Source organism: Arctopsyche grandis, chromosome 13 (genome assembly GCF_051622035.1).
Source record: "Arctopsyche grandis isolate Sample6627 chromosome 13, ASM5162203v2, whole genome shotgun sequence".
NCBI classification, from domain to species: domain Eukaryota; kingdom Metazoa; phylum Arthropoda; class Insecta; order Trichoptera; family Hydropsychidae; genus Arctopsyche; species Arctopsyche grandis.
In genome coordinates, this window is record NC_135367.1 from 23,914,870 (window position 1) to 23,942,631 (window position 27,762).

At 35.4% G+C, this 27,762-nt stretch overlaps 6 protein-coding genes across 11 annotated transcripts in view; 4 read left to right on the forward strand and 2 right to left on the reverse strand.

Moving 5' to 3' along the window:
• The first annotated feature begins 1,102 nt into the window (after positions 1–1,102).
• LOC143920893 (phosphatidylinositol N-acetylglucosaminyltransferase subunit H-like) lies at positions 1,103–2,381 on the forward strand. The gene is made up of 4 exons (XM_077443910.1): positions 1,103–1,688; positions 1,766–1,893; positions 1,968–2,042; positions 2,119–2,381. The coding sequence occupies exons 1-4, from the start codon at positions 1,421–1,423 to the stop codon at positions 2,194–2,196; spliced, it is 549 nt and encodes a 182-aa protein (XP_077300036.1). The 5' UTR covers positions 1,103–1,420; the 3' UTR covers positions 2,197–2,381.
• A 1,628-nt stretch (positions 2,382–4,009) lies between these two features.
• Positions 4,010–5,262, forward strand: LOC143921669 (phospholipase A1-like). The gene is made up of 3 exons (XM_077445022.1): positions 4,010–4,100; positions 4,173–4,476; positions 4,547–5,262. Exons 1-3 carry the CDS (start codon positions 4,010–4,012, stop codon positions 5,151–5,153), a joined length of 1,002 nt encoding a protein of 333 aa, XP_077301148.1. The 3' UTR covers positions 5,154–5,262.
• Positions 5,263–6,200: 938 nt separating this feature from the next.
• On the forward strand, positions 6,201–6,833 carry LOC143920715 (iron-sulfur cluster assembly 2 homolog, mitochondrial). Its single transcript, XM_077443657.1, has 2 exons — positions 6,201–6,463; positions 6,528–6,833. Exons 1-2 carry the CDS (start codon positions 6,237–6,239, stop codon positions 6,703–6,705), a joined length of 405 nt encoding a protein of 134 aa, XP_077299783.1. The 5' UTR covers positions 6,201–6,236; the 3' UTR covers positions 6,706–6,833.
• On the reverse strand, positions 6,789–12,953 carry LOC143920713 (uncharacterized). The gene is made up of 8 exons (XM_077443656.1): positions 12,709–12,953; positions 10,455–10,649; positions 10,238–10,375; positions 9,907–10,164; positions 9,745–9,834; positions 7,310–7,600; positions 7,137–7,232; positions 6,789–7,059 (listed from the first exon to the last, which is right to left on the reverse strand). Exons 1-8 carry the CDS (start codon positions 12,787–12,789, stop codon positions 6,916–6,918), a joined length of 1,293 nt encoding a protein of 430 aa, XP_077299782.1. The 5' UTR covers positions 12,790–12,953; the 3' UTR covers positions 6,789–6,915.
• Positions 12,954–14,876: 1,923 nt separating this feature from the next.
• Positions 14,877–17,568, forward strand: LOC143920766 (mitochondrial inner membrane protein OXA1L-like). Its single transcript, XM_077443715.1, has one exon. The coding sequence runs from the start codon at positions 14,927–14,929 to the stop codon at positions 16,049–16,051; it is 1,125 nt and encodes a 374-aa protein (XP_077299841.1). The 5' UTR covers positions 14,877–14,926; the 3' UTR covers positions 16,052–17,568.
• Positions 17,569–21,077: 3,509 nt separating this feature from the next.
• The window catches only part of LOC143921043 (serine/threonine-protein phosphatase 2A 56 kDa regulatory subunit gamma isoform-like), a 60,502-nt gene continuing 53,817 nt past the window's right edge, over positions 21,078–27,762 (reverse strand). For 4 of the 6 annotated variants that reach the window (XM_077444142.1, XM_077444145.1, XM_077444147.1 and 1 more), the window contains 7 exons: positions 27,569–27,699; positions 27,381–27,498; positions 27,192–27,304; positions 25,277–25,439; positions 24,981–25,210; positions 23,215–23,353; positions 21,621–23,055 (listed from right to left, as the gene is read on the reverse strand). In XM_077444142.1, the coding sequence (XP_077300268.1) occupies positions 22,912–23,055; positions 23,215–23,353; positions 24,981–25,210; positions 25,277–25,439; positions 27,192–27,304; positions 27,381–27,498; positions 27,569–27,699 (1,038 nt within the window). In that variant the 3' untranslated portion in view covers positions 21,621–22,911. Of the gene's footprint in view, positions 23,056–23,214; positions 23,354–24,980; positions 25,211–25,276; positions 25,440–27,191; positions 27,305–27,380; positions 27,499–27,568; positions 27,700–27,762 lie in introns of all 6 variants that reach the window. The other 2 variants (XM_077444143.1, XM_077444144.1) reach the window with 2 other exon arrangements.

The window sequence follows — 27,762 nt, forward strand, 5'->3', positions numbered from 1 at the left end:
ACTAGAAAAATGTACTACGCCCAAATACAGCTCGCATGGCGAGCACTGTTGGACATATGTATATACTGATTTTGAGAAGACATTTGACAAAACAATCACACGTTTTTATCAATAAATTAAGTCATCTTGGGTTTACTAACAATCTTGTTCGCCTTTTTGATTCTTATTTACAGGATCGACGTCAATTAGTTTGGGAGTGGTTTTTCTGATGCCACTTTTGGGATTCCTCAAGGTTCAAAACTTGGTCCTTTATTATTTCTATTATTTATATAAACGATATTTATTGATCTATTCTCGATTCCAAATTTTAGTATATGCGGAAGATTTAAAAATTTACAGAAAAATTATTGATTTACTTGACGTTCTTTATTTTCAGGAGAATTATTGATTTATCTGACGCTCTGTATTTGCAGGAGGATTAAAATTCTATTTTTGAATGGGCTAATGTCGATATACTGTCCTTCAATATTCCAGAGTGTCGGGACATTATCCTAGAGACTCTCGTTCACGTTCTCCTATTTAGTAGCCGTACAAGTTTCATGATTCTCTTTTAAGAATTATTTATATCCATAGAAGTAGAATACATAGAATCTCTCTCAGCCTCCAAAAATGTTGCTACAAAAACACTGTGCGGCAGAGTTTGTTCATTGTTTTGCTAAACTTCGTCTCTCTCTCTCTCTCTCTCTATCGTCTCTCTTCTGACTTTTCGTCTCTCTCTTCGATGGCTCGCTTTTAGACGATACTTTTGTTAACAATGACCATTCTATGCATTCTACTTCTATGTTTATATCAGATCTGGGAATAGTTTTTGAAAATAGAAAACAGATATTTCCAATGTGGAGATTCAAAATTCACATTGGTAATATCTGTGATAGGGCAACAGCAATCCTTGGATTCGTTATCCGTAATTCGACAGATCTAAGGGTCGCTGCAATTCATCTATTATATTATACATTAGTTCGCAGTGTCTGGCTCAATTATATGCTCACCCTAACAAGATAGTTACTCCTTGATACTGGAACAAGTCCAAAGAAAATTCCTCAGATTTTTATATCTGAAGTCGTTCGGATTTTATCCATATCTGTTCCCTGGTTCGGTGATTATTCCACAAAAATCGATCTCGCGCAAGTCACTAAAACATCTGGCACCCAAAAACTCTATCAATCGAAAGTAAACCACACGAAATAGTGTACTAACGAGAACTCGAGTGCCAGATGTTCCGTGATCCAGATTTTAGTGACTTGCGCGAGATATATCTGTTTACTATATTAAATAGTCCCAAACTTGTATGATTATTTTACAATACATTTTAATATCCACTGCATTTTATATTACAGATTAGTTGGCAGTAGTGGCTGTCATTGTACTGTCACTGTCAGAAATTTGACAGATGTCAGAATAAGCAGTGGACGTCTTGAGGATGTCCATTGCTGGATTCCGAAATGTGACATTTCGTTCAGTCAGTGGTGGAAATTTAGAGTTATCAGTCGAGCGTGTAAATCCTGAAAATGGATGTCGAATCACTCTGAAACCATTTCTTCAACCTCATTCAAATTCCATTCCCTTGGTCTCGATTTTGGTGCTACTTTTAGTGCTGCTTTCTGCAATATTGCCATACCTTTTATTGCTTTATTGCATTGCATTCCCTTTGTTATACGTTGCATACAAATTCACCACAATTCAAGAAGGTATGTTCGGCTTTAGATTTATGTGCAAATTTGTATTGTATTGTATTGTTTTAACTTTGATTACTAACTCATTACAGAAACTGCTTTGTTCATTCCTACGGTTGGTTTACAATATACAAAGAAATATGCTTCCGGGTATAAAAATGAAACTTTCATCAACTGGTGTGATATCAATAGTGTCATAATAAATGAAGTTATTTATTCGGTAATATTATTTCTATTATAATAATTCATTTTTATATATTTATGTATATATGTATATGTTGGTTTTGATTGCAGCATAAAATCATCTACGTGTTGACGATTATTGTAGAAAATCAATTGAAGAACAAACTTCTTTTTCCGATGTTCATGGTAATTGTTTATATAACGTGTAAATTTTGTTTAAATTTAATATTATTTTTAACATTATTTTTTGAATTTAATTTAGGGTACAATGCCTCGGTTGGAATGCTTAGAAATAATGTATCAAGAGCTCAGTGAAATATTAGATAAGCAACGTCGGTGATGATTTATGTACATCGAGACTAGTCCAATAATTAAATTTCAAATGATGAATTTTGCCTTCTATTAAGAATTTATGAATACTGTTACCATGTTTTTTAAGCTACTTAGAGAATACTGTATATTTATAGATAATTTAATGGTTATTTAGGATTTTATACATATTTTTGAAATAAATTATGGAACTCAAATGGGGTGTTTAATTTTTTTTAATACAAAAATAAAAAGAAATTACCCAATAATTGTGAACATGTCGATTTTCTAATATATATATATATGTGAATTAAAATAAAGATTTTTGAGTCTGTTTGTAAAAAGAAATTCAACTTTGCCATACATTGCAATATCTATGATAATTGCCGACTCCTAATGACGGCAAAACTTATTCATGCGATTCGAAATGAAATAGTTCATTATTATTTTGTGTCACACAAAAAGATTTTAATCTAAAAGCAATTTATAATACATATATACATATTATGTGAGTTTGTACATTTTTATATGGAGAAATGGTTCTACATAGGTTTGTTTTGGTCTTTTTAATATTATTTACTTTGAAAAACGCACGTGCTGTCCCTTAAATCGCCTCTCTACCAATAGCAGAATAGCAGTGGTTAGCATATAATGCTTTGAACAGAGTGGTCACGGGTTCAAATCCCACTGGTTTCTGCTGGCCAGACCTTAGATTTGTGACTCCAGATCTTTTCCAGGTAGGTTTCCTATCAGAGTTTGCCAATTTGTCTGATTTTCTTCGAAACGGTTCCAATAAATTGACAACCTTACCCATTTTCTCGCAAAAATCTCGAGTTTTCAGCAATCTCGAATTTTGTTGAATTGTTTAAAACAGCTGAAAATTTATAAATTTGACCATAGATGTCTCTGTGGATATTAATTGCGATGCGGTGCAAACGATCGACAAGCGCCAGACAGACTGAACCACAGATTAACGACACGTGTACATAATGCGCGCGCACTCCTCTGTATACGTTCTTTGCTTCTGATACTTTATTTCCGAATTTTGGCCTATTAAACTCGCCAGAAAGATCCAACTCAATTTTAATAATTGCATCTGTGCACATCGAAAGGTTACTCGTCATCTGATGTGCAATCTATCATTCGTGAAGTCGAGAATTGCGTTTAAAGCAGCCATCCAGTTAATCTGTGGTTCAGTCTGTCTGGCGCTTGTCGATCGTTTGCACCAAACCCAATAATTGATATGTATTTAATTATATCAAATGTACAATGTTTCTGGCCAGGAAGGCGCATTGAAGTTACCTGTTAAGCCTTCCTGGTATAATTTAAAAAAAAAAAATAGCATTTTGTGCAGACTATAGAATATTGTACGTGCGAAATGCTATTGGTCGAAATGGGGTGTAAGGGACAGCAAGTATTTTTCCAAAGTGTCTTCATCAGTGAAATGTAAAAATTTCAAAGTCGTATTTTATATATTGATATATTTATTCAAAATTGAACAGTTGTATAATCGCCGAAAACAAATATATTATTATTATAGATATACTTGACAGTCCTGTTGATGTACAAACGTATGCAATGTTTAAATATTCAATTAAGTGCCATTTGTGAATTTTAATTTAACATAGCTCATTTAACTCAGCTTCCCAAGATTGTATCACGCATCTGTATGGACAGTAATGATATTTGCGATTATTTAATAAAAATTAATTGAGGTCTAGGCAAATGAATACATTATGTCGTTAGAAGATTGTTATCCATATACATATGTAGATCATCGAAGATAAGAGTTTGGTGATATGCATTTATGTATAGAATTGTGATACAGTCTCAATAAGGGAAACATGAATTTGGTGAATAGTTTCGTGGTGATCTTTTGCATCATATTGCTAACAAAAGCCGCCGATGAAAATAACGGAGACATATTGCCAGATTGTGAATGTTCTGCTAAAACTATTTATCGTTTAGTTTCATTTAATTTTCTTTCATATTTTATTATGATTTTAGGTCCTTTGAGTATATTCGACCTGACTTTTGAAAAGGATTCTTCGAATTCTGTCAGGATATTTTTAGTGGCTAGAAATGCAACTGATAAATTTCACATTTACAATATCAGCAAGTCTGCTACCATATTCAACGATGTAGAATTTAATAAAAACTTTAAAACTGTTCTATATATTCATGGTTTTTATGATAAACCTGGATTGGGTGCTGTAACTACATCGGTAATTATAGAAACTTATCGGATCAAAGGGGGATATAACATATTACTCTTGGATACGAGCAGTTTAATAGGCTATACTTATTTCAGGTCGGATTGCGTTTTTTTTTCATTTTACTGTATTTTATCGACTGTTTTTAAGGAAAATGTATATTTTTAGGGGTGCGCGTGCTGCTCGATTTGTAGGTATGAGACTAGGCAATGTACTTGCCCAACTTTTTAAATCAGGATTCAACATGAACAGCTTAGACGTGGTGGGTCACAGCATCGGAGCTCATGTAGCAGGATATGCCGGAAAGTCCTATCTGAAATACACAAATAAACTTCTGCCACGAATTATCGGAGTGGATCCGGCTGGTCTGTGTTTCAAAGGAGCTGATTCCAGTAACAGGTTGGACAAAAATGATGCTGCGTTTGTGCAAGTGCTACACACTGGTGGAATCGGTTTTGGGTTGATGTCTCCCATTGGACATGCTGACTTTTACGTCAACGGTGGGAGAAAGCAGGCTTCCGATAACGCCCCGTTGTGCTTCGTATGGTGCAGTCACACGAGGTCCATTTACATTTGGAAATATTCTGTTTTATATCCTACGAGGTTTGTCGGAATTGAATGTAGAAATCTGGAAGAAGTGGGGGAAGATTCATGCTATGAAAAGGGAAGACGCACGACTGTTTTGGGGCCGGCCGCAGATCCGAAAATCGGTGGTATTTTCTACATTAAAACGAATAGTAAAGAGCCATATTACCTTAAAATGAATTCTCACTGATTAAACTAACACAGTAAATATACATAATTTGGCACGGAAACGTTTTGTAATGGCATTCATCTAAGAAAAGTGTTGGAATGTTTGAATAAAATTCAAAAGTATAAATTTTTCAATGATATTGTTTTATTTCCCTATTTATATTTTAAATTTTCTTAGTATTTGCTTGATTTTCCAAAGTTTTTTGTTGTTAAGTTTGTATATATAGGTATATAAAACACGGGTCTACCCCACGGGATCGAATGTGAAATGCATGAAAAACCAAATATCGGAAGGCAAAGATCGAAAATCGAAAGATTTCAAGTCGAAAGATCAAAAAAAAAAGGGTGCATGGTAAACGGTACATACTAACTTAATTTGCGCGAGCAGGATACAACAGGAACAAGAGGAACAGGCTTTTCCTCCCGTATTCTGCGCGCGCACATTAATACGAAATGTATTAGGTGCAAGCGAGATGGCATGTAGTCCGACCGCTGTACTCTGTGAGGTGGATTACATGCTGTCTCGCTTGCACCCTACAAATTTCGCGTTACAACCGTATACACAACGAAAGCATTTAAATTGCAATTATCGCTTGAGTTAGTACGTTTAGATAAAAAAGAAAAATATTGAGATAGAAAACCAATCTTTATAAACGTGGTGAAATAAAAAAATTGCTGAAAAATAAATAAAAATATATTTTTGACTTTTAAAATTCGCTAGACAATTAATTATAAGTATTTTAAAGCAATGAAGTATCACAATCAATAGGAAAAGCATCTGACTATTGATTCCAATACTCACTTTGAGCACAGCAATACTAGATTTTGAGTTAAAGACCACCAAAGCCAAAAAACTGTAAAAATGGCGCATTTTTTTAAACGCTCATATCTCGTAAACGATCACCAACCAACAAAAATCATTATCATATTCAAATTCAGTGGGTCAAAGTTAGTAATGATTGGTTAGTTTCCGCTCTGGTAACTCAAAAACGTGATTTTTTGTTGCTCAGTGTAATCAGTCATTTAATTTTTTCTATTGGCAATTTAAAGTTTTTTTTCGACTGACAACACTTCAACAGACGTCAAGTTGACGTTTGATCAGGTGATGAGACGCGCATTGAGGTTATGCAAAGGGGTGCGCGCCCTAAGCGGGGGCGGCGCCTCTAATGGGGGCCAAAGCGGACTACAATTGAGTGATCGCTGTGTTCTCCGTCTCCAACAACTCGCTCCAAACGGAGAACCAGCTCTATTGCGACTATCCGTAGAAGGCGGAGGATGTTCCGGCTTTCAGTACAAGTTCCATCTAGAACAGACCATCACACCAGATGATAAGTACGACCCGAACCATTAATCATTATTATATATCGTGTTTTGTGTGACTGATTTGTGTTTGTAGGATTTTCGAGAAAGACGGCGCCAAAGTCGTCATAGACAATACTTCACTGGAATACGTGCAAGGATCCACCATAGATTATCACGAAGAGCTGATTAAATCAGCCTTCAGGGTCGATAAAAATCCACAAGCTGAACAAGGTTGCTCTTGCGGAGCGAGCTTTTCAATCAAGCTAGATTGATTTTTTTCAAAATCTACATACATGTGATATATTCTAGTTATTTATTTTGTAAGTAGGCATAAACAATAAATTCAATTCATGGTATAATTTATTTATTTTTTAATTAAATAAAATTTTCATATATGTTTATATATTTATATTAATGATTTATTCAATATTATAATATAACGTATTGACAATAATATAATAAAAATAAGGTTTATATCACATTCATTTCTTTGCGCTGGAGCTTTCCTTCAGATGTTGAATCTCTTCGAATTGCTGGGCCAGCTTATCATTTAGATTTCCGACATGTTCCGTCAACATATTCAATTGCTGTTTGTAATTTACAACTGTGGATTGTAGCTCGTCGTCCTGAAAATACAGAAACATTTAAAATATACATATTTTCGGAATACTGATATATGTATATATTTCATCGGGTATATTACCAATCTGCCGATTGAAGATTGAGCGTCGACGAGGGTGTCTTCTAATGAATTATTTTCTTTTTGCATACACTCGAGCTGAGCTCGAAGACCAATACTCTGTGGATGAAACGAAACCATCATATTATAACAACGAAATCGATTTTAAAACAATTGTATGACGAGAGGGAATTTACCTCATCTGAATAATGCTTAGCTAGGCTTTCGCAGAATTGTCGATCGGATAAGAGTGTCGAGATTTTATCTCGGAAATATTTTTTGAGACAATCTTCGCGATTTAGAATCTCGTCAGACGGAATGAATGGTGATTTCAATTTGCCTAATATTCCTATGGACGTGTCTTCGACGGTTGATAGTTCTGAAAACGGGGAGATAGACGATTCCGCCGGGTCCTTTTGAATGTTCGACTTCAATGATTCGAATTCTAGTTTTATAAGGTCGTATTCGATCCGGAGGGTTTGATTTTCCTAGAATAAATAATTTATTTAATATTCCTTCGACTTACTAGTATATAATAATAAAGAGCTACTCATATATAATAACCGATACCACTTTGGATTATGACATTGAATTCAATACAACTGTGTTTATTAATAACAGTGAGCAACAAAAATCACGTTTTTTATTTACCAGAGCAGAGACTAATCAATCTTTACTAATTTGGATTAACAAAAATCGAATATGATAATGATTTTTGTTGGTTGTCTCTCGTTTTGAGACAACCAACCAACTTTTGTTTAAAAAAGGAGCAATTTTTAGAGATTTTTGGTTTTTCTGTCAATTTAAATTTTTTATTGCTTTAATATACGTATATATAATTATCTTGGGAATTTTTCTCAAGTTATTATTATGTATTTATTGGGCCAATTTTATATTTCACTACGTTTACAAGGGTTGGTTTTCAAATCTCAATATTTTTTATTTTATTCGAATGCACTAATTCGAACTGTAAATGATTTCAAATTACAATATAAATCGCTCGTAAGTGAGTGAGATGGAATGATGCGCTCTCCATTTTTCATAATTTTTTACTCAATTTAAAATAATCTATCGCTAGAATTATTACGTTTAGATGGTAAAAAAAAAAAATTGAGATAAAAAACCAATCCTTATAAACGTGGTTAAGTGAAAAATAAGCGAAATATGCTCATATTACAAAAAAAAATGTGTACGAAAAAAGTATATTTTTAAACTTGCTAGATAATTAATTATACGTATTTTAAAGCTATAAAAAATTACTAACAATAGAAAAGACATCTGACTATTGATTTCAATATCTACTCGATTTAAGTTAATGACTGCAAATCAAAGCCAAAAATCTGTAACAATTGCTCATTTTTTTTAAACGCTCTTATATAAGCGAGAAGAAAGCAACAAAAATCATTGTCGTATTCGAATTCAGTGGGTCAAATTTATTAGTCTCCGCTCCGTTAACTTTTTTTGTTGCTCAGTGTAATACATACATATATCGAGCACTTTCTGAGGAATGTTGACATGTCTTTATAAATATTCTATATTTCTTAGTACCGTTATAAAAAGGATTGTAAGTATATATTAGTATTTTAAATATCCTTATAAATAGAGATAGTTTTTAACCATAAATGATAACAATGCTACTTTTTCACAACTGAACCACGTATCGAAGCAATAAAACTATATATCATTCAAAACATTCAATAAACAAATAAAATGAACGATATGTAGACAATTAGGCTCTGATAGCGAACTCTTCAGTCCTATCACTAGTCATTACGAAAACAATCTTGACCTGAAATGCAATGAAGTACTCTTTTTTCTAAAATAGTGTAGCATATGCTAAAAGGAGCCGCCGTTATAATTGGTTTCGAGGATTATCTCCAGGCTTAAGTGCAAGTCGGCTAAACAATGGGAGACCCTAGAATGCACTTAGCAGCGATAGCGGCACTCGGTCGCATTCCCGTGGAGTTCTTAAAACTGACAACGCCAAAGCGTGGGACTGCACATCCGAGTACGTGATTAAACAATGGGGAAGTAACCTGTCCTTTATAAGGAGGTACTTAGACCATATCAAGACATTCTGGATGGAGCACTGCCAGTGTGTGTATCTCCTTAATCACCAATAAATGCTGTGAAACGACTTTGGCCTTTTACTTGGATCCTCCACCCACCCCTACGCAACAATAGCAATTTATAATAATTTTTGAAATGACGGGACAGGGTTTTATTTAAATATTTTTAAATTAGCATGATTGATATAACAAAAAAAAAAAGATTAAGCCATATTCAAGAGTAATAATGTACCGTTGCCTAGTCTAAAATAGTACTAGTATGGTCATAATGGTGCTTTTATTCACTTCTAATCGTCAATATCCTCTATTCTTCTAGCTATGTGACCCAACCATTGCCATTTCAATCTCTTCACTCTTTCCACTACCCTCAACATACTTTTCACCCACTTATTCTATTTCCTATCTCTCCTCATTATGCCGACTCTGTGTAATATCTTGGCATTCAATGTTTCACATCCATATATCATCACTGACAAAACACATCAATTGAATATCTTTGTATATATTATATAAAATCCAAGTGGTCGACTGCTATCGTCCTTTGACTACTAAATGATATAAACCTGTTCCATTTTAGCTAAACATTCCGTTTTTCTACTGAGTTGTTCGTGTAAATGAGATTCTTCAGTTGATAGGGCGTCTTCGCTTCCGATCTAAAAACCGAAAAGATGAATGAATTCATATAATATAGTAATTAAATCGTTTGTAGTACAAAACCGACTTACCAAACTTCCAACGTCCGATATGAAATCACCGTTGATACTACCGGGGATTTGATTATTCCTATGGGGCGTTCCTTGAACGGGTAAATTAGTCTTTTCTTTACTGGATAAGGCGGTTTCTAAACTTGCGGCGAGCTCTTGGTTGTGATTTTTCAACTTTTGCAACTCGCATTTGTATTTAGTATCGGTTTCGGACAGTTGCTTCTCGGCGTCGGACAGCCTCAACTTCAGCTGGGACAGCTCGAAGTCTTTATCGGCCATCTGAATAATAAAAAGTCAATATATAAACTTAGCACATGAGTATAAATCAACATTTGATGCAGTAAAAACGTACATTTGACACCAAGTGAGCATTTTCGATTATCTTCTTTTGTAATTCTTCTTGTAAAATGGAATCATTCGAAGGGAGTACGGATTGAGTTTGACCACGCTCGTCTTTTTTATGCTTTCCCTTCTTGGCATTCTTACTCGACTGGTGAAAGTAACAAAAAACGACAACGAATAAGTTAGAAGACACAAATATACGTTGGATTATTTAGCTCGGAGGTTACCTGAAGTACATCAAGATCATCTTGCAAAACTGTCACCCTTTTGGTCAACTGTTGATTTCTAAAATTAAGCGAGTCTATTTCCAACTCGTCCTTTCTTAGACTCAGCTCGCGCTCTCTGAGCAATTCCTTGAGTTCGGCCGACTTTGCCTGCTCGTCGAATATTCCCTTCTTCAATACGTTCAAATGTGATCTCATCTACAGGAATAAAAATCACATTAAAATTGTATTGTATTGAAATAATGTATAGAAGCGCCAAGTGAAGCTTTGATAACAATTATCAATATGAAAACATATGCCAACGTTGAATTGGCGGAGCGATAGCAATTTTATGACACTAATAATCTTGCCGAGTATTCGGCACACAACGAAAATCCTTTAACTGATTAAAATAATACCAGTAAAAACAATTTTTCATGATCTATATTTAGATAGATGCGAACGTTTTGCTTAAATTTCCGGAAACTCGTCTTTATAAATAAACTTTCGCTCGCAAGGCAATGTGTTTTCGAATTATTGGCAGCCAAACATTTTTATAAGTTAAACAGTAGCATGTTTGGGAGAATTTGCATTTTGAAAGTTTATTTATCCAGCAGTATGGCTCGGTGGTGGCTTTTATGTTTAGCACCGAGCCATTACTGGGTTCGATCCCGTGCTAATCTTTAACACTGCTGGTTAGACTTGGATATTTGTGACTTCAAGTCGATCGTTTCTTAACATAGTTTGCCAATGTATCCGATTTTCATTGTCGAAACGGTTCCTAAAATTGGCAAAAATCATCCTACCCGCTGTCACAAATATCTGAATTTGATTTATTTTATTTTATATCAATTAATCATACACATTCGCCTAACAGATTAATAACAGAAGAAAAAATACACGACATATAACAGCCAAGTCAGCAGTTAACATTTAAAATTGTCAAATATTAACTGCTCTAGTTGGCTACGATCTCTTTAACCGAGGAAGCGGTGCAGCGAATGAAAAGAGATATGACAAATTTCAATGGCACCATCGAGTGGATTTAAGAAACGGAAGCCTCGAGGAATGGGAGAATTAAAATATGCCACAGTTCTTGCCAGAAGAATATGAAATAGGGGACGACGGCGGGTCCAGATTAAACTCTCCGGAGCATGGAGGCCAATCTCGGCCAGAATAGATTGATATGAGATAAAAGCCCTAAATATAGAAAACAAGAACTTGATGAGGGCACCATTCCTCCTGTGATCAAGAGAAGTGTAGCTGACCATACCCATGACAATCTTGAAATAAATAAATATGGGTAAATCCCATATTGCTCCTTATAAAGAAGCCGGAGAAAGCGTATTTGGATAAGTTCAAGTTTAATAGATTGAGCTTTGGTTTTGATTTATTTATGTACAAGTCTAAATCAATAGATGTCTCGAAGGATTAATTAATTAATTGTTAATTTCGTGTACTTCAGCCTCTTGAAATACAGTGATTTATGTAATAAAAAAAAAATGCTGCAATGTTTTTAATTAATTGTCTAGGAAGGCGCATTGGGATCTACCTTTCAGGCCTTCTTGGTATATATCTATGTAAAAAATAAAATAAATAGATTTATTACTGTTGAAATAGCCATTTATATACAGACCGTAGATTAATTTATGATAAATAAGATGAGAACTAAGTATCATCTATAAAATATAACCTATGAGTGAAGTAAAAATATATGTGAGATAATGCAAATTTTATAAGATATACTGTGAAAAAGATAAAGTTATAGGTGTATAATAAAAATGTTTCTATCGGTGACCAAACCGCGCAAAATGGTAAAGTTTCAAACCGATCGGAAGAATGTAGGAACATTGCCGGAGTGAAACATATAGAAGCCTTGTAAAAATATCATACATAATGTATGGTTGAATGAAAGCAAAAAAGTTGTACAATTAATTCAATATATATAATGGATTTTCCTAGCATGCCGAAGAGGGAATTTAAAATAAAAAATCTGCGTCAATTAGCGTGAAGTTAATTAAAAAGTTCCAGTGAATGACTATAGTGGGTTTCGAGTGGCATATAAACGGAAATGACAATTGTAAGATCGATTACGAAGACTCATACGGAGGTTGGGAGGTAATCAAATAAATTGCCAGCATCCGTGAGTGGAATGAGGGTGAGTAAAATCAAAGGCGTTCGAGAGAGTTTTAATTGAGGATATTTAATTGTCGCGAGGGGAATCGTGTCAGTATGGGGAGAAATTGGCGACGAGTGACAGAAGGTGTGGTGAGGTTGCCTTGGAATATTCGGTGGCCAGCCGGGTGTATTTGTCTCGGAGGGTGGCCTCGGGGGGCGCAGCCCTAGCCGGGGGCTCCATCCTCCCTCTCTCTGTCTCTGTCTTTCCGTGTCTGCTCTCGCTCTCGCTCTCGCTCTCACTCTCTCACTCGCATCCACTCTCACGCCCACACCCACATCACCGGCACAACACATCTGACACTGGCTCTGCTGCTGCTGTCGGTTTCGATTCGGCTACCCTTCTGCAACTCTTTTCGCCACCCCTTCCTAACTCTAATTCCTATTTTTTACAAGCTTTTTGCGCAAACACACAAACTCCAGACGGCCGTATCCAGGGCTGCGCCTATCACATGTACAAATATGTGAAACGCACACAGGCGGCCGAAATAAATGAGAGTCGAAAAAATTCAGTCTCCGTGACGAGACAGAATGTTAAATTACAGAAAACGCAAATATCGGAAGGCAATGATCGAAAATCGAAAGATCTTAAGTCGAAAGATCAAAAAAAAAAAATGGTGCATGGTAAACGGTACATACTCACTTAATTTGCGCGAGCAGGATACAACAGGAACAAGAGGAACAGGCTTTTCCTCCCGTATTTATGTGCGCAGAATTTTTTTTTTTGATCTTTCGACTTAAGATCTTTCGATTTTCGATCTTTGCCTTCCGATATTTGTGTTTTCTGTAATTTAACATTCTGTCTCGTCACGTAGACCCGAAAAAATTATATTCCTTAAAAAATACGAAACAAGACATCGTACTGTAACGTAGAGATTAGGTGAGTGGCGCTCGTGGACCGATGGTTTACTAGCGCAGATCACCTGATCTCTCGTTCCCGCCAAAATTGCCTCTATGTATGAATGAGCCGTATGCAACGGCCAATGGGATCGCCCCACTCATTGACCAATAGTTCACATGTGTGTGTATGTATGTATGTGTGTTGTGCCCAACGGGTATAAATATGGGGTGCTCTCAGCCTGGAGACCATTCCGACCTGGAGCGCCGACGAGAGCACACAAATAAACTCCTTCTACAACGCTCCTGCGTCTTTCTCTCCGATCCTGGAAGCCCCCACTTCACAGTACTTTATAAAATGCATTTAGGTTGTCTTGTTGTGTAATTGTGGATTGCAAAAACTTGTACTATAATTCGAAGAAATAACGGGATGGCAGGTGTAGCCTCGATCCGCATAGAGCTAGGTCTTTTGTTTTTGCGATTACCAGATGTATTTTTTCAAGGATGTTAAGAATTGGATGGTGCTGGTCATCAAAAGAATGGCAGCGTTAACACTAGAGGTATCTACCGCGGTATTTGATATATCTATCAAATACCGCGGATTTGATAGATCTATCAAGTACCGCGGTAGAATACCTCTAGTGTTAACGCTGCCAATAGTCTTAGACGTGGGATTGGGGGTAAGAACCCTGTTTTCATTAATGAACTTGAAATTGTTCAGCCTCTCTTGTTTTCTGTGGTCTTGCTCACAACTAAACGTTTTGGTTTTCTGATTAATTTTTATTGTGATTAAAATGTATCTATATTTATTACAAGGTAAGATTTTTGCACTACTCGCATGCGCTTCTTTTTTTATTAATATGATTTATACAAATGTTGATAAAATTAATGAACGACCGATTAAAATTTGCACACAAGCGGCTGAACTCCTAGGCACGGTCCTGGGCGTATCTTCTTTTTATATACTACTTTAATTAGTGAAGTGAAGTATAAAAGAGGCTTGTAAAAAGAGTAGGTGATAGGATGTATCCTTGCCTGACGCCCCGTTCTATAGGAATATCATTAGTGAATTGATCATCGACGCCCACTACCGCAGTCTGATTCCAATAAATATTTCGTAGCAATCTGATATCTCTATCATCTATGCCAATATTTTTTGAAGTTTCCACCAAGCAAACGTGTTGGACACGGTCAAAGGCCTTTTCAAAGTCTATAACACAAATGTATACGGGTTTACGGACTTCTCTGCATCTTTGAAATAGTGTTTTCATACAGAAGGTTTCATGTTTTAATAAAAGTATGTAATAAGGATCAGTTGATAATTTGCAGCCCGTTTTCGAGTTTATATCGGCCAACAGCTGTAGTGTTCCCATCGGTTTGCTGACTAGATAAATAAAGGGAGAGAATCGTACATGGCCATTTAGTAATAGGTTAAGACAAGTGTCATAGTTTCAATAGAGTGACATAACCTGTGTGTTGGAGATATGTATGCGGTGCGGCTGCGAGCGTTCGCGCGACCGTTGCAGCTATGGAGGGGCGCAGCCTCGCCAAAGGGAGGCTTCCGCGCCCTCAGCTCGGCCGCGGCCACGGCCAGCCTCCCGGAGCCTCCGGCCATCCCCGTGAGGCTCCGTGAGGCGGTGGTGGAAGCCCTGCCGGAGCTGACGGGTCCTCTGCCGCTGGAGCCTGCCTTCTCGAGTATGGGCCTCGGAGGCTACTCGCCCTTAGGCATAGTGCAGAGCACCTTCGAGTGGCTGCATATGGAACTGGGCATGCCCTGGTGGGCCACCATCATCGCCGGCACCATCAGCGTGAGGGTTTTGCTCACCCCCATCGTCATCATGACTCAACGCAACAACGCTCACATGCAGAACAACACGCCGACGATGACTCGAATACAGCGTGAAATGACCGATGCCAAACAGCGCGGTGACCAGGTCCAATGCGCCCGAAGCGCTCACGAACTGAGCGCCTTCATGAAGGAGAGGAATATAAAACCCATCAGGAATGCGTTGACTCCCATGGTGCAGTTTCCTTTTTTCATTTCGTTCTTTTTGGGACTCCGAGGCATGGCTAACTATCCCGTCGAAAGCATGTCTCACGGCGGCCTCTTCTGGTTCACAGATCTGACTGTACCCGATCAATACTACCTACTACCCATAATGACCAGCTTGACCATGTGGGCCACTATCGAAATTGGGGCGGACTCTGCGAAGCTCGCATCCCAAAACATGGTGATGCTGAAGTACGCGTTCAGGGCTATCCCAATCGTGATGCTGCCCTTCACCGTTCACTTCCCCGGAGCGATCCTGTTATATTGGGTGTCTACAAACTCGATTTCTCTCCTCCAAGTGACACTGTTGAAGACGACGAAAATCAGAGACATGTTGAATATTCCCCGGGCGATAAAACACGACGTGGAAGTGACGGGACCCAAGAAGGGTTTCATAACGAACGCGAAAGAGACTTGGTCCAATTTGAAGACTACGAAGGAAGTCGAGAATCGGCAACGAACCGACGAAATGTCGTTCAATAAAGCTGGCAAAGGTCCATTAGTCAAGACCTTCAGATTCGATCCGACGAGAGTGATCAGCGCTAAAAAGGCACAGTAATTCAAAAGCTGAAAATTTTAGATCGACATGATGTGCAAACTCGTTCTTGTAAATATCCAACGGTTTATTTACGCATTTGTGTGAAAAACTCGAATAAAATAATGGCATTTATGTACTGTGTATTACGATGCAGATAAGTTATATTTTCATTCACATACATGCTAGTCATGTAGCGGTGAATTTTTAGTTTAGTAATTTTTTAATAAATAAGAAAATAATTAATTTCATTATTGTTTTATTTTGCAATACTTTTCTGATTTAAACAATCGTCAATTTCAGAATTCGTATATTTTTTAACTATTGCAGATTGTGCATCCAAATTTGACAAACATATTCAATATACTCACTGTCAATATGCACTTATTGATCAGCAGCATGGTTTTCGTCCAACTAGATCAGCAATTTCTAATTTGCTATGATTTACTAATGACTTGACCAACTCTTTGCACTATAACAATTAAATGGACGTTGTTTTCGAGCGTAGTTTATATTTTAGGCGTGAACCTTTTTTTTTCGACTAATGAAGGATGATATTATTCTCGCATCTTTTGAACTGCAATGAATACTTATGGAACTTTAGTATCTGCTATTCCAAGTCAATACGTCAAGTTTGAGAGTAGTTTTTCTGGTAAGTATTATATGTTACCACTTCTGGGTTTCCTCAAGGTTCAAACCTTGGTCCTCTATTATTTCTCAACGATATTCATTTATCTATTCGCCAATCCAAATTTTTATTATATTTGGATATAAAAATCTGAAATTCATAGGGTTTAGAGAAAACGTGAGATCTTGTTGCCCATTAGGGCTATGTTCATGAACTCGTCCCTCTCGAGAGCTGTTCGGCTCCTTAACTTACTGGCACCTTCTTTGGATCTCTTCAATGCCAGTTAAGTTGAGGTGGTCGAGCACATTTTACATACTTAGCATGATGTTATTATTATTTTCCTACTTCTGTTATAGGCTTTATATATTTTATTCTTTTTGCTTTACCATCACTAATCACCGGATCGCGCCAAAAAGACCTTGGAAATCAATTGTTCAAAGGTTACTAATAATTTATAATAACTAGAGCGCAGATAGAGACCGTGCTTTTTCCAGGAATTGGGGCGGTTTGACTCTATTAAAAAGCTAGGGTCCAAAAAAAAAAGGTTCGGCGAACCTTTAACAATGCATTTACAACAATTGAACAATGAACGGCGCGCTCTGGGTCCACTCTTTAATAATAACTGACCATAAAAATGTTAGTTTATAGAAAAATAACCTCTGTTCTGACCAGGGTTGTGGAATCGGATCAAAATTTACTAACTGGCTTTAGTTCATGATTCGACTCCAACTTGAACGATTTTTCAAGTCAAATCATAGTATATGTGTATGAATTTCATAAACTATTTAATAAAAAAGTATGAGACAGGAAATATCGGTTTTGGCCAGAACACATCAAAATATGTGCGATTCAACGATTTCAAATCTCAATTTATCAGTCGATTTACTTGAATAAAATTTAAGACTAGTTGACGAATACCATAAAAAAAAAATAATAAAAAGGAGTAAAGAGTCGGTTGGTTTTTTACGACTCCACTTGAAATGTTCTGACTCCGACTTCGACTCCACTTGAAATGCTCTTACTCTGATTCCAGTCATCTGGTGCTTAGATCTAAACAAAAGCCACTGCAGATTTTTCACCACGGGAGGTCAAGAACGTGCCCGTGTCGTTCGATTCAGTGTGTTTTCACCTTTATACTTATAGATTAGCGTTGTACCCGATGAAATGTCATCGCATGGGTGATGGCATATTAAGTTATTAAATAAAATAAACGTGTCGATCTGCAAGCGGTCAAATATCTTTTAAATATATTTAATTTGATTGTTTAATATGAAAAAAGGTAAAAACTACCTACCTATGTACCTATATATAAAATTTAATTAAATAAATTTTCACTAGATGGCGCTAAATGCTCAGAGACTTAGCGCCGTCTATAAACCTAGAGGAAACATTGGTAGCAAACAGTATGTATATTGTATATATAGAAGTGTGACGTACATATGTATGTCGAATCGAAACGACTGTTATAGTACGGCGAGCGTTATCTTACACAGACACACAGAATATCGATATTATATAATATATATGTATATGATGATAACAAATCCTCCATCAGGTGAAAGCATATCATAAGAAACTTTTTCACCATCACATACATGTAGGGTTGGAATTGAACGAAAGGCTGATGTATGGGCTAAGGCTGAGAAAGGGTATGTTACGACTGATTGTGAGAAGGGGATGGAAAGGGGTAGAGATGTAACGGTTAGTAGCAGTTGGACCTGTGCTCCGCGCGGTTGGTCGCTAAACCTCCGCACGTATCGTCTTAATAAACAACATGACTGAAAACGCACGTGTTTGATCTTCACCAGAACCAAATCTACCACATAAATACAATGAAATCTTCAAAATAACGATTGAAATATTCAAGGGTAAATAAAAAAGAAGATACGTATGTTTAGTACGTATATATATATATTTTGTATATATTAATTACGCATTTATTCAACTTTTTAAATGTAATTTTCATATATATGTATATATATAATTTTTTTTTGTCATACAATGTGATTTCAGTAAATATAATAAATATATATGTATAAACACTGTAACAATAGTTATTTAAAAAATGTTTCAAACGACTATTGTGTTCAGATAAGTTGTACTATACGAATAGTTTTCATTATTATATATAAATATAAAGAAGTGGGCGATAAATATAAATAGGCAATTTACAAAATCAACGTTTATGTATTTTTTTTTAGCGCCATCGCACAACATTATTGTCCCGTTCTATCGTATTTTTTTTTTTTGATGGTTCACAAATTGGGAGATTCTTAGCACTTTTATCAAATATAATAATATATAGCAACAATATTTGTATACGTATAGGTATTAATTTTCATTTGAAAGGTAAAAAAAATGATCCATTATCACTGCTGAAATTCCTTCCGAATCGAACGATAGTAAAAATATAATTTATATATATATAATAATATGTATAAACGACTAACAGACACTATTTCAACTAGTTGCCGAAAATCACAGTCGTCACAACAAACACGTACAAAAGTGAGTCAACGTCACGTCGGATCCACTACAATACAATATATCAATATATTAGGTCGTCCCGGAATTAATGTCGTAACATTCAAACTTATTTATAATTCATCAAGATATATATCATCAAGAGTCAACGTTGGATTTGCGATAATTCATCAAGAGTCAAAATTGGATTTGCTTCGATATCCGCCTTTAGAGATGCTTAATCCTCTTGAATGCACCGAACCGTCCACTCATCATCGAGGCTCATCATCCAAGTTGAGATTGCCCGATTGATATTTCTTAAACCAACGTTGGCACTTCCTTACATCCAGTATATCGCTGTATTTGTCTAAAATGATTTTTTAAGCCTCTACGGCACTTTTTTCCGCGTGAAACAACAATAACATACTGCTCCTTAAATGAGCTTCTGAATGACACGTCTCTATTATTTTTTGTGGATGGGGTACAAAATAGTCAAAATTGCATATTACAAAAACGACATTAATTCCGGGAATACCTAATATATACACATATAGAATAATCATAAAATAGTTTTTGTGGAAAAAGCGAAAGTAAATAATTGAACGCACAATCCGTGGAATGAAACGTGTGTATGACAAAATAGCACTAACACTGTACCGATTACGATTAAACACTATTACAAAATAACCTACTTTTTGATATATTTTTTTGTTTTGTCAGCGTTTTGAGACAATGTCCTACGTGTAAAAACCTTTTGAGATAATACATAGTATATATTTGTACCTTGTGTGTGTTTGTGTATATATATTATAAAATAAAAATAAAAACGATACAAATAATATATACATGGAAATAAAATTGTTAAAAATTACTCATGCAGTTAAGATCGAGCTAAAATTATCATATCTTTTGACAATATTAAGGTTCGTTTACATTTTCCAGTACAACTGAAGTCGGCAACTGCACATAAACACATTGAAATTTAATAATAATAATAGAGGTGGCTTTAGTATAGTAAGATTTCGGTATGACTGTCGCCATACTTGATTAGTTTCCGCCACAGTCGTGTGTGGTGTTTGTTGTTCGGCTTATGTATGATATAAGTTTGTTCATATTACTCGCAAAATGGGAAAGTGCATCGTTAAAAGTTGCACAATGCACACTATAGACGACTGTGGCGGAAAATAATTAAGTATGGCGACAGCCATACCACAATCTTACAAGACTATGCCTTCTTAAGCCACTTGTATTATTAAATTTCTCTGCATAAACGGCAGTGCAAAAAATATTCTTTAGTACATATATCATATGTACATTCAAATCTTTCGTAATGTGTAAGTGGCGTACCCAAAACAGCAGTAACCGACACGATCTATTCATATTATGTCACCGAAATGTATCAAGCAGAACCGGGTTTCTTCAGCCAATGTGGAAATATTCACGTTTAGTAGTAGCGAGTGCACGCATATTAACGAAAGTGCGCTGCTGTATGGTATGAATAGAAGTAGTCTTTTCCGCGCAGTGTTGGATAATATAAACGGACCTTTAAAAGTCTTGTGCGGCTTCAAAAATGCAAAGTTCTACATATGATAACGGCGTATACGGTAATTGCTTAAACCTTTTCCGCTTTTAAGGCTCCCTTTTTCAGTGAATAAATATCTAAAAATCATCAGGGAATAAATTAGAAAAATTCACGATAGTACAATTTAAATATGAAATAAAAAAAAAAGTTTTGCGTATAAAATATCAACGGATCAGTGCACACGTATGTATGTGCGAAGAAAACAATAGTGTCAAATGTTCATCTAAAAATATATATAACTGCCCAAAAAATATATGTAATACTTTATATGCACCTTATACGCTAATCAAAATTCACATTTTATGCGTCGTAACAATTTTTTTCTTTTTTTTGAGAGTACAAAGTAGTAATGACTATTTTATTTATTTATTTATATTTATTATTCATAATGCATGTAAATATTAAAACGACACTTAAGGCGGAAAATCATCGACGTGCGTGTGTCGATAATTTGAAATGATGAAACCGGTCATTTGGTATAATTACATAATTTGATACGATAAGCTGAAACGCAATACGGCCGAACTCTAACGCAGTGTGTACTTTTAAATTCATGAAATATATCCACATTTACAAAAGACGTGCAAAGAAAGCTTGCATATTGTGTTTTGTGATGAGAACAAGAGATTTTACACTACAATTTAAGTCATTATCACATTCACCAAGAAACATTGGTAAATGTGTACAGCAATTTGTAAAACTGTGTTTAATAAAAAATGCTTCAATTAGAATGAATATTCAGTCAGTAAGCGAAACTTTTTTGTTTTTAACTTTTCGGAGCGGAGACTAATCAATCTTTACTAAATTTGAACCATTGAATTCGAATATGACAATGATTTTTGTTCGTTTCTTTTCATTAATGAAATATGAGCGTTTAAAAAAATGTGCAATTTTTACAGATTTATGGCTTTTTCAGTCTTCAACTCAAAATCTAGTATTGCTGTGTTAAAAGTAAGTATTAGAATCAATAGCCATATTTTTTGTCTATTGATTGTGATTTTAATTGTTTTAAAATACGTTTAATTAATTATGTAGCGAATTTTGTCGAGCTATCTCGGATTTATTGGGCCAGTTCTATATTTCATTACGTTAATAAAAGTTGATTTTCAATTTTTATATAATTTTTTTTTCTGAACGTAGTAATTTGAGCGGTAAATGATTTTAAATTTCAATATAAAATGCTTTAGACGGGGCGTTTTATGTTTTAGGGGCGCTTTTAGCTCATAAGTGAGCGTGAGCGAATGAGATGGAGTGATGCAATCTTAATTCTTCATCAACATTAATTTTAAATAATTTATTGCTAGAATTCGTACTAATTTTATTTAAAAAATGCTCTTTTTGATGATCGTATGCTTGATGCAAGAGCGATTACTAGATTTCGAGATGTGTTGACGGCAAAAGCTAAAAATTGCGCATTTTTTAACTATCATAGCAAAAACAAACAAAAATCATTGTCATATTCGAATTCAGTGGGTCAAATTTGATATAGATTGATTCGTCTCCGCTCTGGTAATTTTTTTTGTTGCTCAGTGTAATCAATGGCGTTGTCGTCTTTAAAAATATCTTTATATCTGTAGACATACAAAATACGCAGACATGCACACAATAACTCATGTAAGTGTCATCGCAATCGGTTGAATGGTATAAGAACGCATGCGTGACAGACAGACAAACATTGATTTTTAAATATATGTATAGAAGATTTAGAGTTCGACCGTACTTTGACATTTTAAAATTTGCAACATATTGACCTCTATTGGAATGGCATAACGCGATCAATAATTACAACACAGCGGACGAAATACATTGTATATATAATAGTAAAAAAAAATAAAATACACACACGATCTTCAAATTGTGACTCGAGACCGATCGATCTTTAAAAAAGCTCACATTTAAAACGAAAAATTTCTCAATATAAAATAAAATAACATTTGATGTATGCATATATATATATATATGTACAAATTTTAAACCTAAACTTAAATCACTTATATATGAAATACACAAATTTTCAACGTCTCTCTTTCTCTCTCTCTCTCTCTCTCTCTCTCTCTCTCTCTCTCTCTCTCAACACACGGCCGTTCCTTATCGACACTGGCAATGCACAGCGTTCCGAACGTACATGCGAACCGAAACAATGCCCACCATGATTATGAAGAGTTCGCATTCATTACAGTTTCACAACTTGAACGATTAAATATCACGTCACTAGCACTTGTTAACATCATGAGGGGTCCGCACAAAGCCGCCACCGGGTCTTTTACCCACGACGCCTTTCGGCACGTGATTGTCCTGCGGCAGGTCCGACTTCTTGCGGAATAGCGACTTGTCCTTGTTGTTGGTCTTCCGAGACTGGAAAGTACATAAAAATGTATAAAATCAACCGTCACTTCAGACAATTCGTACCGTATTTGTATTATTATATTAAAGAAAAAATATGGGAGATGATGATGTGATATATGGGTGTCGAGTGACACTCACCACGCAGCTAAGAATTGAAAGTTATAATACCACTTGATCGTCTGGTTGAGATTTATCGTACGAAGCGTCGTCCGTGTCGCTGGAGTTGTTTCCTTGCGACGACGGTTGCATCGCTTGTTGCTCTATGTGACCCCAGATCTCCTTGCGTCGGTGCATTCTCTCACATTCCCTGGAAAAGTCGGACTGATTTAATGATTTTGGTATGATGTGAAGGCAAATGATATCGAATCACAGTTAAATTGTATATACTAGCGAGATTATACTAGTTAGGTTAGGTCAAATATGTTAATTGTCGATTTAAATATGTATGATGCAATTGGATATGCCAAGTTGAAAGTGAAAGTACATTATGTTAATATTCATAATCAGGCAAGTGGACTGGTGGTTAGCATATTATGCTTTCGAGTGGTCACGGGTTAGAGTCCCACTACTGGCCAGACTTTGGTTTGTGACTCCAAGTCGATCGTTTCTCATCAGAGTTTGCTAATTTTTCTGATTTTCAATGAATTTGGTACGATGTGAAGGCAAATGAGATCAAATCACAGTTAAATTAAATATACTAGCGAGATTATCTAGTTCTGCTCGGGTTAGGTTAGGTCTAATATGTCAACTGTCGATTTAAATATGATGCAATTGGAGATGCCAAGTTGAAAGTGAAAGTACATTGTGTTAATATTCATAATCAGGCAAGTGGACTTGTGATTAGCATATTATGCTTTCGAGTGGTCACGGGTTCGAGTCCCGCTGCTGGCCAGACTTTGTTTTCTGACTCCAGGTCGATCGTTTCTTATCAGAGTTTGCCAATTTTTCTAATTTTCATCGAAACGGTTCCTGTTTGGCATCTCCTTTCCTTTCTATCTTGCTAATCTCAAGTTATTCAACGTCTTGAGATTCGCCAATTTGATTACATAAATGCTGCAAAAATTTCTCCATATATGTGACAATGGATGTTTGTATGAATGCGCATTGTATAAAATGCTTATGTATATTGATTGTATTGTATCTGTTAAGTGCACTCGTCGCTTTGAAGCGATCTGTAAAGGCAAGTGTTCATGTTCTATGAAATAAAATAAAAAAAATATATGAGCCAAGCCGATGGATCATCGTGCAGTTTATTTGACGCAACCAGACTCTCAGATTCTAGCGACTCAAATGTGGTTATTAGACATGTGTAAAATGTATTAGCTATGTCTTCACTTAATTGTTTTCGTCTTCAACGTTCGCTTTCAATTTTCATTTCAACATTCAACACAACACACGCCTTACGGCGTATGCGTAGACGTAATATTCGAATACAATTCAACTAGTAAATTATATGTCTATGTACAAGCGCAAATACACTTTCAACAATGTGCGCCAGTTGTAATATAACAGTTGAATTTTGACAGATCTGATGTTTTTATGAATGTTTTAGAATTCAACAATGCGTTATTATATATATTATATATTTGCTAGATATTACGAATAAAGGTAATGAGTACCGTATTACGATAACTCTAAGAATGTGTTCAAAACAAATATGTGACTTTCCAACTTAATTTACTGGTCGATTGACGTTTTCACGAAAACCTAACCTCTCCATCTTACCTTGCACCAACTGATAGTTGAACTGTATTTTTAGTTGTAATATATTTTGACCATTTGGAATGTAATTCGCCAAAAGAATCAACTTACGTGGGTTAGACGGAATATATTCCAACTAATCAAAATATATTACAACTGAAAATAAACTTCAACTCTAACATATGTATATACCATTTAAGTCAAATAAATTGAATAATGTATTGCAGTATTACTTTTGTTTTTCTTCCTTGTACCGCTGCGTGCACTCGTTGAACAGTATTTGATTCATTTCCATGAACAATTTGAGCGCGTTGTATATGAGACCATGTATCGTCTTGTTCCAATGACTTTTAGAGTTGCGATACAGCGCCGGGAACATGATAGGCATGATGTGCGTCGCGTTGTCGGAGATCAGCGACATTATATACTCGTTGTTCCAATAGTACAGTGCTCGCTCGGCCACCTTTAATAAAACTCATAATCAAATCAGTAATTCAGAGTGAAAGTACTTTCAAAGTTCAATACATACTTGGAAGTGCGGACTGGACACGCATTTGGCGAGTTGTCTGAAAAGGGGATACATGACTTTTTGAAATTCTAACGGTTCGATCACGTCCAACAGCTCCTCCATCTCGTTCAAGAACATGACTTCTTTGGGCGAGTGCGTCTTTGGCCAAAATTTCAAAAGCGATCTGTAATAAAAAGAAAGCGTTCGATGGATGTTAACCGTTTCCATTCGGATTTTGTTGGCAGTTAGCCTGAAATTGATGACAAAAATCGACAATTTGTTCTAATTTCTATTCTTATAGCAGCTGGCAACATTTGAACAGTGGTTGCGTTAATGCTAACCACCGAGAGGTTGCCGAGTTCGATTCCCTGGATAAATCTCGACTGAAAAGAATTTATTCCGAGTATTTTTTTAGTGCTGCTGGTCAGACTTTGATACTTGTGATTCCAAGTCGATCGTTTCCTATTAGAGTTTGCCAACTTATCTGATTTCATTGTTGAAACGGTTCCTAATTCATATATGTACAAATTTAATGCCAAAGGTTCGCACAGGGATAAACCCGAATTGGCATAATGGGAAAATATACAATTGGCTCCATCGGCTATGTCGCCTTTCCCAAGTATTAAAAAAAAACAACTTGCCGAATTCATATGACAATTATTTATTTATTTATATATATAATTTTAACTTTTTAGTTAATTTAGAGTTGAAATAGTTCAAACAAAATTGGCATCATTATTATTGTTACTAAACTAGTGTTGTACTCGATGAAATAACATCGCATGGGTGTTGGCATAGAAGTTATTAAATAAAAAAAAATTAAAATAAATGTAACGGTTCTGTGTTCGATCCGCATGCGGTTGAATTTTTTTCAAATACCTTTTAAATATATTTAATTATTTAATAAGAAAAAAAAGGTCAAAACTACCTACCTACCTACATATAAACAATATAAAAAACCAATAGAAAAATTAATTAATTAAATAAATTTTTAATAGATGGCGGTAAGTGCTCAGAGACTTAGCACCGTTTATTTACTTGGAGGAAACATTGGTAGCAAACAGCATATATAGAAGTTTTTTCTTTTGTTATTATATTCGTACAAACATATATACGTTTTGTTGGGAGTGGTTTAGCTGTGACGTACATATACATATATGTCGAATCGAAATGACTATTATAGTACGGCGAGCATTATCTCAGACAGACAGACACATATAATAGCGATATTATATGTATATATGATACTTGCGATCCCTTCAAAATACTTTATGATTGACGAATTGTTAAAATGTTTATGCAACTACGTATGCTTGAAATCCATTATAAAGTCAAAGTTCATATTAATATTTTGATTGTATAAAAATATTTACATATAAACTGATTACAATGTGTTCAGTAAGTCATTTTGATACGATAATGCTAAAATATGATCTAATAAATTAGGAGATCATATTTTTGGCACGGCTGCAAAATAAATTACATGAAAAATGTCAAAACGATATTTTAATATCAAATTAAAATCATTTCAAACAGGCTGTCAGTAAAAAAAAAATTTGACGTCTCAGTGAAATCATAACCAGTTACATTTTCACTGGGTAATCGTAATATCTTAGCAGACAACAGTTATTTATTTAAGGGTTAGGTTAGATTAGGTTAAGTTAGGGTTGGCTCTATTCATTTAAGATTAGTTTGTTAGGGTCGGTTTTTATTTTTATTACTGGCAACCCATTTGACGTTTGATTTTCTGGGAGAAAACCGAATCTGTCGTGCGAGTTATTTTAGAGAGGGGCATTCTTTTTATTTGCCGGGCCGATAAATGGTACTCTGAATTTACGTATATCGTATTTAAAAAAAACGGCCTTTCAGAAAATAATCAAGACCGATCGATAGTGACTAGCGGGTTGTAAAGGTTAATTTAAAAATTAAAACTTACCTAATGACAGGTTGTGTGAGTGACGGATCTTTTTCCAAGAATTGTACGACACAATACGCTAACTGTGGATGAAACACCGATAGCGATTTCACTTTGTGAAGAGGGAGTAAGATCTGAAATAATCACAGTCGATTTTAGTATAAAATATTCTTCTGAACATTTTCAACCATAGTTGAAATTTCATCATACCTTCAATAGAAATACTTTATGCTCTTCCTTTAACGGAAGCGCAAAGCCATTGATAATTGACCCTAAAATTTCTAAAAGTTCAGCTATGCCGTTGTGATGTTCCGTTTCGTAAATGAACCTAGAAAATAGTATAGATTTAGTAATGGATTAAAAAAAAAAATGATGCAATAATTATAACGAGTATTTACCTAATGAATACATTGTTGATATGACTTCGAATAAAAGGCCGGAGGTTGAGGAATTTCCCGTACACTCTGTGAAGGATTGTTTTGAGAAAGTCTCTTTCTCTAGGATCTTCAGAGTCAAACAATTCTAAAAGCTGAAAATGTAATAAAAGATAAATAAATTGCTTATGTTGCATTAATAGACTGTGATAAGTAAC

Excerpts from the sequence above, each read along its gene's own strand:
- LOC143920893 (XM_077443910.1), top strand. The coding sequence starts at position 1,421 with ATGTCCATTGCTGGATTCCGAAATGTGACATTTCGTTCAGTCAGTGGT. Across the intron at positions 1,689-1,765 it reads ATTCACCACAATTCAAGAAG|AAACTGCTTTGTTCATTCCT; the intron begins GTATGTTCGGCT and ends AACTCATTACAG. Across the intron at positions 1,894-1,967 it reads TAAATGAAGTTATTTATTCG|CATAAAATCATCTACGTGTT; the intron begins GTAATATTATTT and ends TTTTGATTGCAG.
- LOC143921669 (XM_077445022.1), top strand. The coding sequence starts at position 4,010 with ATGAATTTGGTGAATAGTTTCGTGGTGATCTTTTGCATCATATTGCTA. Across the intron at positions 4,101-4,172 it reads CGGAGACATATTGCCAGATT|GTCCTTTGAGTATATTCGAC; the intron begins GTGAATGTTCTG and ends TTATGATTTTAG. Across the intron at positions 4,477-4,546 it reads ATAGGCTATACTTATTTCAG|GGGTGCGCGTGCTGCTCGAT; the intron begins GTCGGATTGCGT and ends GTATATTTTTAG.
- LOC143920715 (XM_077443657.1), top strand. The coding sequence starts at position 6,237 with ATGAGACGCGCATTGAGGTTATGCAAAGGGGTGCGCGCCCTAAGCGGG. Across the intron at positions 6,464-6,527 it reads ACCATCACACCAGATGATAA|GATTTTCGAGAAAGACGGCG; the intron begins GTACGACCCGAA and ends TTGTGTTTGTAG.
- LOC143920713 (XM_077443656.1), bottom strand. The coding sequence starts at position 12,789 with ATGGAGCCCCCGGCTAGGGCTGCGCCCCCCGAGGCCACCCTCCGAGAC. Across the intron at positions 10,376-10,454 it reads ATGATCTTGATGTACTTCAG|TCGAGTAAGAATGCCAAGAA; the intron begins GTAACCTCCGAG and ends TACTTTCACCAG. Across the intron at positions 7,060-7,136 it reads AATCTTCAATCGGCAGATTG|GACGACGAGCTACAATCCAC; the intron begins GTAATATACCCG and ends CTGTATTTTCAG.
- LOC143920766 (XM_077443715.1), top strand. The coding sequence starts at position 14,927 with ATGTATGCGGTGCGGCTGCGAGCGTTCGCGCGACCGTTGCAGCTATGG.